Source organism: Annulohypoxylon truncatum, assembly GCF_022578515.1.
Source record: "Annulohypoxylon truncatum strain CBS 140777 unplaced genomic scaffold F4807scaffold_23, whole genome shotgun sequence".
Taxonomy (NCBI): domain Eukaryota; kingdom Fungi; phylum Ascomycota; class Sordariomycetes; order Xylariales; family Hypoxylaceae; genus Annulohypoxylon; species Annulohypoxylon truncatum.
Window position 1 is genome coordinate 537,306 of NW_025953809.1, and position 10,335 is coordinate 547,640.

The 10,335-nt window shown below is 48.1% G+C and overlaps 5 protein-coding genes across 5 annotated transcripts; all 5 read left to right on the forward strand.

The window, feature by feature from the left end:
- Nucleotides 1–966: 966 nt before the first annotated feature.
- On the forward strand, nucleotides 967–2,722 carry F4807DRAFT_468830 (cytochrome P450; the record flags this gene model as incomplete). The annotated part of the gene is made up of 3 exons (XM_048002646.1): nucleotides 967–1,248; nucleotides 1,304–2,386; nucleotides 2,436–2,722. 3 exons carry the CDS (start codon nucleotides 967–969, stop codon nucleotides 2,532–2,534), a joined length of 1,464 nt encoding a protein of 487 aa, XP_047852811.1. The 3' UTR covers nucleotides 2,535–2,722.
- Nucleotides 2,723–2,976: 254 nt separating this feature from the next.
- F4807DRAFT_452493 (carbon-nitrogen hydrolase) lies at nucleotides 2,977–3,957 on the forward strand (the record flags this gene model as incomplete). The annotated part of the gene is made up of 1 exon (XM_048000333.1): nucleotides 2,977–3,957. The coding sequence occupies one exon, from the start codon at nucleotides 2,977–2,979 to the stop codon at nucleotides 3,955–3,957; it is 981 nt and encodes a 326-aa protein (XP_047852812.1).
- Nucleotides 3,958–4,135: 178 nt separating this feature from the next.
- F4807DRAFT_432349 (putative glutathione S transferase) lies at nucleotides 4,136–5,365 on the forward strand. The gene is made up of 3 exons (XM_047998594.1): nucleotides 4,136–4,252; nucleotides 4,322–4,824; nucleotides 4,882–5,365. Exons 1-3 carry the CDS (start codon nucleotides 4,192–4,194, stop codon nucleotides 5,110–5,112), a joined length of 795 nt encoding a protein of 264 aa, XP_047852813.1. The 5' UTR covers nucleotides 4,136–4,191; the 3' UTR covers nucleotides 5,113–5,365.
- A 758-nt stretch (nucleotides 5,366–6,123) lies between these two features.
- Nucleotides 6,124–7,280, forward strand: F4807DRAFT_432352 (phospholipase/carboxylesterase). The gene has a single exon (XM_047998595.1). It carries the CDS (start codon nucleotides 6,473–6,475, stop codon nucleotides 7,226–7,228), a length of 756 nt encoding a protein of 251 aa, XP_047852814.1. The 5' UTR covers nucleotides 6,124–6,472; the 3' UTR covers nucleotides 7,229–7,280.
- Nucleotides 7,281–7,811: 531 nt separating this feature from the next.
- Nucleotides 7,812–10,111, forward strand: F4807DRAFT_462016 (P-loop containing nucleoside triphosphate hydrolase protein; the record flags this gene model as incomplete). The annotated part of the gene is made up of 6 exons (XM_048001767.1): nucleotides 7,812–8,085; nucleotides 8,139–8,194; nucleotides 8,308–8,773; nucleotides 9,001–9,281; nucleotides 9,336–9,872; nucleotides 9,956–10,111. 6 exons carry the CDS (start codon nucleotides 7,812–7,814, stop codon nucleotides 10,109–10,111), a joined length of 1,770 nt encoding a protein of 589 aa, XP_047852815.1.
- Between the last annotated feature and the right edge of the window lie 224 nt (nucleotides 10,112–10,335).

Here is a 10,335-nt window from a genome sequence, read left to right on the forward strand (position 1 = left end):
AAATGGGTATGATGAGCACGAAAGAATAATACTCTAAAGGAAAAGGGGGGGAAGATGACAATATAAGAACTTGCAGGATACGGCCATGCGGCTCAATATTACAAGAATTCTGCCACTTGATGGGTTTTCGTAGTACCTAGGCAGTGTGTTCGACGTCTACGCCGCCCCCTCATCCGAGCTTTTTGATATTTTCTAATCGCTAGAATTGCCAGAATCCTCCAAGTCCGTTTGCTGACTTATCATATCAAATTATTATCCAAAGTTTCGCCCCGCAGCCTCACGATCACCTATTCGTTACTAACGACGACATAGGTATCCAATTCAACCATTAGACTAGACTATCTTGGACGATGGCATAACTGCGGTGAAATGTTAGTAAATAACATGCGCTATACGATTCCAAGTCATATATGATGGGTGGAAGAGGATGGTAAGGCGGTCTGTTCAAATTCAAGTAGCATTCACCATCGCTACCGACACACGGTACGACTGTAAATTCGAAATATTTGGGCATATGAATTCTATTTTCCAATATAAGACTTCTCTATATACCTATGTCGTAGCTCTTGTAAGACCCTATGATATACAGCTTGTATCCCCCGTGTTCATTCCAAACCTGATCTAGGTTGGGCTTGTAGACAAGCCCAGAAACTACGGTCGATGTGGTTAGTGTTCCTTGGTTGCTGTCAGCTTCGCTGCCGTATTGTCGCCTAACCTAAACTGCTGAAATAGACGCATATCTACCAATGAGTGTTCATTATGATGACCTCATGGAGCCTTCATCCTTGTATGAAGTTGGTCAGTCAGCAACGTGATATGGCAAGGATGTCGTGGCTAGCTAGAAATTGGAGATAGCCTATAGGTGAACATGCATGTGGATAACATTGAGAACCTTAAAGATGCTTCTGTCCTCATCCTTTTCTACTTCGGTTTTCCCTTAAAGCATTTCATACCTATATCTTTCCCATGGTCTCGATTTACCCGCTGTTGTCTATTATTCTGCTGGCGCTGGCCTTTGCCCGTCTTCTCTTCAACTGGAAAACGTTAAGCAAGGCTCCTGGGCCGACACTTGCTGGCTGTACGGATCTCTGGCGAGCGTATCAACAGTACAACGGAAAGCTGAGGCAGAAGCTATTAGATTTGCACTCCCAATATGGCCCAGTAGTCCGATATGGTGTGCGGAGTATCAGCATTAGTGATCCGGAGGTTATCAATATCGTTTATGGAAGTCGAACAGGTTTCATTACGGTAAATATAGTCTCCAAAATGTCATTTTTGGGTAAAAATACTTACTGCGGCACAGGCAGACTCGTACCAGGTACTTGTCGGCATCCAGAACGGTAAAGAGGTGTCGAGTCTTGTGAGCACTAGAGATGAGACCCGCCATGGCGCGCTGCGCCGCTCGGTTGCCAACGCCTTCACGCCCACCGCATCGTTAGAGTACGAGAAATGGGTAGATGCGACGATCGCAGAACTCCTCAATACTATCAGGAGGAAGAAGACGAACTTTGATCTCTCGTCAATGATCCTGTGGTATACTATGGATGCAGCTGGGAGATTTTCGTTTGGCGAGCCTCTTGGGTGTCTTCAGGCCGAGAATGACGTAGGTGGCTCGATCCAATTGATCCGCGACCGTTTCAACCACTGGGGTTGGTGGTCTTCTGTCCCACAGCTAGAGAAGTTGTTTTATCGCAACCCTGTTGCCATGCGACAGAAGCGAGCTCCGTCTAGTATGGCGGCAGCTGCTGTCGAGAAACTAAGAGAGAGGGCACGTCAACAAAATGGCGAAACCGAGCATGTAGATCTTCTTCAGAGATTTATAGAAGCTAGCAAGGATCACCCGCAAGTGTTGGATACTGCTGGAGTGGTAGGTATGTTAATGTCGACGATATCTGGGGCGGGCGACACGACAGCAACAACAGTGACAGCAGCGCTATATAACTTATTGAAAAGCCCGGTTTCTCTGAGAAAACTAGAGGATGAACTCTCGCAGGCCAACCTGCCGGAAATACCAGAATTCTCGCAAGTCAGCAGATTGCCGTATCTTAATGCGGTAGTTAAGGAGAGCATGCGGGTTTTCCCCGTAACGACATGGCCGATGGAGCGATTAATTCCCTCAGGAGGCGCGACAATTGCGGGTATGTTTTTCCCAGAGGGCACAAGCGTTGGATGCCTACCAGCAGCAGTACACCAGAGAGCCGGTATCTTCGGTGAGGATGTTAACGTCTTTCGTCCCGACCGTTGGCTCACGTCTAACAGCGAGGAGCTGAGACGGATGGAGGCGGCTCACATGGGATTTAGTCGGGGTCGTCGCAATTGTCTCGGACAAAATATCGCCATCATGCAAATGAAGAAGGTGATACCAGCGATAATCATGAACTTCAAGGTAAGTTGAAGTGTGGTAGTATTTGATCTTCGCTAATCGTCCCGTGTAGTTAAATTTGGCGAGCCCCGACGTCTCCCTAGACGCAGATTTCTCCCCTGCCGTGGCTTGCCTGAGGCCGTTATATGTAAAATCTCAGCCCAAACATTAACTACCCATATGGAACGATGAACATATCATCTCTTGTTGATTCTTCTATCCGTAGGTATGGTTACAGATACGCAACCCGAGTGCCATAGTACGGAGCATTTTGTCCTACATATACGAATTCTCAGTATCACCATTATCTCCGACAACCACTATCCCGAGTATATAGACGTACAATACGCCCCAACTTCGGGATGATCAGCACCACAGGCGTACCTACAGGTATGCCACAAGTGCCGACACCCCGCCGAGGGTGGTAACACAGTAACACAGAGCGCCATCAGCGCATCGACAAAGGAAGCTCCCCACATTAAACAGCGCGCTTTATTCCAACGTGATTCTCCTGTGACATCTCCATCTGATCATCTTCGATCATTTAAATGCGACTCGTAGGTATTAAGCTAGACTTAGAAACAGAAAGCAATATTTCATCGCCAATCCTCAAGATGCTGAACAAGAAAATCAAGGCGTGCGCCCTGCACGTCGCGCCCGTGTACATGGACAAGGTTGCCAGCCTACGTAAGGTAGTCAACCTCATATCCCAAGCCGCAGTCGAGTCCGTTGAGCTCCTCGCTTTCCCCGAGGTGTTCGTTCCCGGCTTCCCCTACTTCACTAACTGTTACGCGCCGAACGCCGCGGCCGTCGCTCTGTACGCGGCGCAGAGCGTGGTGGTGCCGGATGATCTGACCGAAGTCCAAGCAGCGTGCGCGAAATCCGGGATCGTGGTCGTCCTGGGCATATCCGAGCGCATGCGCGGCGGGCACACCATATTCAACAGCATCGTGACCATCGACTCGGACGGCACCATCCTCGGCGTCCACCGCAAGCTGCAGCCGACGTGGGCCGAGCGGCTCGTGTGGGGCCAGGGGTCCGGCTACACGCTTAAAACGTACGAGCCGAAGGGGGCCGGGTACCGGATCGGCGGGCTCGCGTGCTGGGAGCATACGATGAACGGGGCGCGGCAGGCGCTCATCGACCAGGGGCAGCATATCCACGTCGGCTGCTGGCCGGCCCTCGACATCCTCGACGGCTTCGAGAACGTGGCGTGCAAGCAGATCGAGGCGCTGATGAAGACGCACGCTCTAACAGCGCAGGTATTCGTGCTGTGCCCGAGCAGCTACGTCGACGCCACATGTCTGGAGTGGATGGAGAAGAATTTGGGTCCGCAGGACAAGGTGAAGCCTGGTGGGGGTTGGACAGCTATCATTCACCCGTTCTGCACCTTCGTTGCCGGCCCCTATATGAGCGACTTCGATCTGCTCGTCGTGGGGGAGGTTGACCTCTCTCAGCTGGATTTGGTGAAGGCTTATGTAGATGGGGCGGGTCACTATAAGAGGCCCGAGGTCTTCAAGTTGGATGTTGATATGACACAGCGATGGAAGGATGAGCCGGACATCGTCGGCCCCATCCCGTTGAATAAGCCGTAAGCCGGACTAGTCCACCTTAAGTGCGCCCTTAGTGTCTTAGTGGGTCTTCCGTGACTCAACGGGGTTTTATGTAGTAGCGTCATTCCGTGATCGGCCGGGTCTAGTCATCACGCGATTTGAGCTTACATATCGGATTCTTATAATAGGTACGATTTGTTACGAGATAAACTCCGTTGATAGATTGAGAGGTTTCTTATTCCAATCGAATATCTTCAGTTCATAACCATCAACACAATGGCGGAGAACATGCAAAACCTAGACCACATTCTCCATGTGTATTTCACTCGATATTCCAGTACGTTAAAAATCTACCAGTAGAATTTATCAAGAATATCGGAACCGGAATTTTGATCTCCTGAACTAGGCTGGGGAGTCCGAGTTGCACTCATTCTTGATTACTTTCAGATTCCCCATACGACGAAGGGCTACGGCTGGAACCCGGCAGTTGCTCCACCAGCCCACCTATCAGGGGGTCTACTTCCCGTTCTACAGCCAGACCCCAGTGATGAGGGCTTCTTGATCGGCGACTCTCTGGCCATAAGCGAGTTCCTTGCGGAGCAGCACCCGCGGCTTCACCTGTGGCCCAGAGATCTGAAGTTGAGAGCATTGGCACGAACGGCAGCGGCTCAGATGCATTCTGGCTTCAACGTTATGCGGAACACATACCACACCAACTTTCTCGGTAAGTATACTGGGAAAATTCCCATCAGCGAAGCTGCAGCCAAGGAAATCCGGGACATGGTTGAGCTTTGGAGCAAAGCTCGAGCAGATACGAAAAAGAGATTGCAGGAACTTAGTCAGGAAGACGAAGGGTTCTTGTTTGGGACGTTTAGTATCGCCGATGCTTTCTTCTGGCCCGTCTTGTGGGTGAGTAACTTGCGATTCTCACTACGTGTTTTACGTTATGTTGATGCTTTGGTGCAGCGCTTCCGAAGCTACCAGCTTCCCCTAACCGGGATAAGCGAGGACGGTCTGAAGTGGGTGACGAAGATGTGGAACGACCCGGTCATAAAGAAGCATTCACATGAGTTTTTCAGGCAGGCACAAGACCCTTTGACTGTCGTTGAGAAATATGAGAATATATTTCGGGGGAACCCCAACGTTGAGTATAGCCAGTTCTCCGAGGACTGGACCTTCAATCCAACGGAGGCCTAAAGCTTTTACTGGTTTGTTCTTAGAACCATAGCGTATTAGTCCCAGTGTTTAATCAAGACATACATACGATTTCGTCAATCGTGAAGAGGGCCTAACTTCCTGAATGACCAATTACGTGACGGTTGATGGGAAGAGTTCTTATGCTGGTCGAGATGTAACTAGGTATCTGAGTCTGTGGATAGTATGCTTAATCATTGCCCTGCACGAAATTTACATTAGAATGTCGGGCTGACCGCCAAGGCTCGCCTTTCCCAAACACAATGTCATTACTAACTATGTATCTATGCTTTAGATCTAGAGATATATATTTCTTTATATCTTCTATTTATGTTTGTATTCGTCTTCTCCTTGTCGAACTAGCCCAATCTTACATGTCGAACAAGGAGTTTGCTAAGCAAAGAGGTAACATGATTGTTTTATCGTTTTGTTAGCTGTTTTGCTATAATAAGATGTTATACTGATTCGTTCTATCGACATAGGTTTGTTGTTTATACTAAGTGGAAGGTTGTGGGAATATGGCTTTGACTCGACCGAGGATGCCCCTATACTGTATATTCCGGTACATACCTACATATGTTGATGTTAGGCCTATCCTAAGACCAAATTCTCCTAAGCTGAGAAAGCCTGGTATCGGCTTCCTACCTCATGATTCTTATTCTGTTGATAACGATCCTGGAGTCTTGGGGAGACAGTGTTGAATACTGTACGGTCCGAGTTACATGTTGGACGGAAGGAAAAGCGAACTCTGTGATTCCACCATTGCAGAAGCACACGACCTGGTAGGATACTAGTAGGGTAGAATATCATACACACCTAGCATATTACGTACGGTATGCAACATAAGAAGATAGGTACCTAGGTACATCAGAAATGAATATGGGTAATACAAGAGGGTATCGAAGAGGCACTGTCCAAGTCCACTGCCTAATATGTACCAGGTAGGCAGCTAATCTTAGTGACGCAATTGAGATTTTCCGAGAGTAGAGCTGAGCTGAATATTAATAACTAAAACTCTAACCACCGACCGGTAGGTACTTCTTTTTTTCCCTCTTACTTAATCGTACCTATTAAGCAAGTATGAAGCAGGCAAGAGCGTTTGTTTATGCCCCACTATTTTCTCAACTTTGAATTTGATGGCATATTGTTTGACTAAAGACAACAGCTCCTAGCAAATTCAACTCTCATAACTCATAAGTAGGCGCCTACCTAATCATCAACTTGAGCCATAAACCAGCCTTGATTGTTCAGACACCAAATTCTCTCTCATAATTTATTCAGTACAAGTTCAATTACCTTATCATTTTTCATTATTGGTATATGAGAGCGCTTGTTTCGAATACTCTGAATAGAAAGCTCCACAATGGCCGTGCCGAACAGTAACCTCCCGATCCAGGTTGTCGAGCCTCAGGAAGGCTGGGCTCATACTCACACAGTCATATTACTCCATGGCAAAGGCAGTAATGGACACGAATTCTCGGTTGAATTCTTTGAGTGCAAGACTTCCAAGCCTGTAGGTCAACCTCGGACACTGCGCGACCTTTTCCCGACCATTCGATGGGTTTTCCCTTCTGCACCAATCAGACGCTCGGAGAGATTCAACTGCAATGAGTCACAGTGGTTCGACATATGGTCGGTGGACAGTCCCAACGAGAAGCCCGAGATTCAGATAAACGGCTTAAAGGAGAGCATCGAATTAGTCTTAGACCTCGTTCAACAAGAGGAAGCTCTTGTTCCGCGCATAAATATCTTCCTAGGAGGAATCAGTCAAGGTTTTGCAACTGCGTTCTCGACCTTTCTCTTCGGTGAGAAAGATTATGCTGGGTTGATCGGCCTTTGTGGCTGGGCGCCTTCGGCGGCTTTAGCGCTGCTGGGGGGAGAACTGGACGGGATACCAGATTCCGAAGAGCACGACGAGACACCTGTGTTTCTTGGGCACTCGAGAGACGACTCAATTGTTCCTCTTGAGGAAGGCCGACGACTATGCAGTATACTCTGGAGACGCGCAGATACCGTGGTGGATTTTCACGAATATGCAGAAGGTGGACACTGGATCAACGAGCCGACGGGAGTCAATGATATTGCTGAGTTTCTAGAGAACAACATGAATATCGAATAACTCTATTGCAGTAACGAGACAAGAGACGAGGAAATATTCAATTAAAAGTCGCATGTTTTACTTATAAATAGATAAATGAATAAGGACTTCCCAGATATGCAATTACTGAAAGAGACAAGCGTTAAAGTCCCACTGTAAGGATTATTGATAAGCACTCAACTCTCAAATTTATCCAGTTCTAACGTTACTTATGCTCACTTGATGTAATCCTCAAGTCAATTCTTATCTTCTCCTCAATATGTTTCATTGAGGTTCTCGAAGGATCATTGTGTTCTATACTTTTGCATCTTCATCTGGTGACCCTCCAGCCCGACCAGGAGCAAAACGGACCAAAGTATCACGAGCGTGCAACTATTGCCGACAGCATCGAGTAATACGGTGTGACGCTGCATCGCTATGCTCGCGTTGCCTCTCTAACAACATCGAATGTGTGGCCTGGTCCTCTGGGCGTCGGCTTCCGGAAAGCCCTCAAATCTCACGAGACGGCTCTCTGCCTGCTCAAGAGTCTGTCATCTACGTACGTTTCTTAACTCTAACAGAATAAGGTCATGGAAATCCAGTACTGATCAACAGAAGAATCGGAATGGGGAGATTTGAGACACCAGCCGGTCGCTTGTCTACTATCTTCTATAGCACGGATGTTCCGCGAAAGAAAAGGCCAGGAGACATTGCCCTCACATCAGATGAAGAAAAGTCTTCAGGGCAAGCCACCGACATGAGTGATGTTGTTCTATGGGAAACTTATATTACAACTAATCAGATTATAACTTCTTCAAGGCGGCATTTTGCATGGAAAGATCTCTGTCTTGACATTCAAGTTAGGGAAGAGAACCGCCGATTATTGAATAACGTTTCTGGTAAGCTAACTTCTGACTCATCTTAATGCCCCTATGTTTCTAACAGGGATTAGGGTGGTTGGAGCCCGGAACAATGACTGCTTTGATGGGAGTGTCTGGAGCAGGAAAAGTACGTACAATATTGAACCAATCTTGAGTATGCTGCTAACCTACATTAAGACTACGCTTTTGGATACGCTTTCTCGGGGGGTTTCTATTGGAGTTGTAACCGGCGGGTTGTAGCTTGACAGCGACTCTCTTCCGCAATCAATGAACCGGCATTCTGGTTTCGTGCAACAGCAAGATGTCCACCTTGATATATCCACCGTACGGGAAGCATTACGACTTACGGCACAACTCCGCCAGGCCATCTCTGTTCCGATCGCTGAAAAGTACGAATACGTAGAAACAGTCATCTCCATGCTCGAAATGGAAGACGTGGCGGACGCCCTGATCGGTACACCTGGCACCGGACTCAGTCTCGAGAAACGAAAACGGGTGAGCATCGGCGTCGAGCTTGCCGCGAAGCCTGATATCCTACTATTCCTAGACGAGCCCACATCTGGATTGGACGGAGAGTCTGCCTTCTTTATCATCTCTCTAATGCGAAAGTTAGCGAATGCAGGGCAAACAATTTTATGCACAATTCATCAACCATCGTTCGACCGTATTGAACAGTTTGATGGTCTATTTTTGCTTATCCCAGGGGGTAAGACAGCATACTTTGGGTTTATGGGACCGAAATGTCAAACCTTGTAGATTATTTTGGTCGGCACACTCGGCTTTGCAGGGAGACAGAAAATCCGGCTGATTATGTCCTAAATCTTACGGCAAACTCCTCTGTTGATTGGGCATCAACATGATTGCAGTCTCCTGAATATAGAGATGCCAGCGAGCGCTTAAATGAAATCATATCAGCGCTGGGCTAAACTCCAGGAGACGATGCGGCGAACGAAGACCAAGACATTTTGACATACGCGGCTTCACCTTTCGAACAGCTGCGAGTGGTACTTCACCGGGCATTTCTCGACTACTGGAAGGACCCAGATTATGTCATTATCAAGATGCAGCTGAACATATGGATGGGTCTAATCAACGGCTTAACATTCCTACAGTTATCGAACAGCATGACCGACCTGCGCAACCGTCTGTTCTCCATATTCATCGGCATCATCACCGAACCTATGCTCACGCTCCAGGTCGAACCTCGCTTCATCGTATTCCGCGACCAATTCCTTGCGCGCGAAAAGGAGTCTCGCGTCTACCACTAGTCGGTCTTCGTCCTGAGCACGTTCCTAGTCGAGATCCCATTCAACCTTATCGGCGGCCTCTTGTACTGGCTACTGTGGTACTATATTGTCGGGTACTTCTACTCGTCCGAGCGCGCCGGCTACGCGTTCCTCATGTACGAGCTATACCAAATCTTCGTCGCTAGCTTCGCCCAGCTAATCTCTTCCGTCTTCCCTACCATCGGCGCCGCGCAGATCGCGACGGGCTTCGTCTGGCTCATGGTCAACACGTTCAACGGACCCCTCTCCCCGCCGCCGCTAACTCCGAAAGGTTGGCGCTGGTTCTACAATGTCTCGCCGCTGTTCTACCTGGTCGAGGGCATCGCGACCAACGCCATGCACGGCCTCGACGTCAGATGTTCTGACTCCGAGATATCCATCTTCTACGCTCCCGACAACGAGACCTGCGACGCGTACGCAGCGGCTTTCTTCGGCTCGGCGTCGGCGCAGGGATACCTGCTTGACGCCAATGCTATGGGGGAGTGCGCGTACTGTCCATATGCTAACGGGGATGAATATGTGAATTTCAAGCTGCGCAATACCCATACACTTGACCGTCTTGGTATTAGAGATTGGCTAACGAATGGAACCCCCTTTACTAGCTCAAGCAATACGATTTCGATTATAGCCACCGCGCCAGGAATATCGGTATCTTCATCAAGTTTATCATGTTTAACTACACCATGGCAGCGCTCGCGACTTATTTAATCTTTATTTGCAAGTGGAGGATGCCGAAGATTTCGTTGTGGGGGAAGTAAAATGAAGACGTTTAGATCGGTGGGGGAGTGTTAGAATAGCGAAGCCCCAAATAGACGGTGGGATAGATTGGATCAGGATATAAGTTTATTTCGTTACTGCTATTTCTAACTTACGAAGCATTATTTCAATACGGAATTATAAAGGAGAATCTAGATGAACCATTTTACTGTCAGCTTTGCTCAACCAAATCGTGAATATCCATAACCCCCTTTTCTAGGATCGC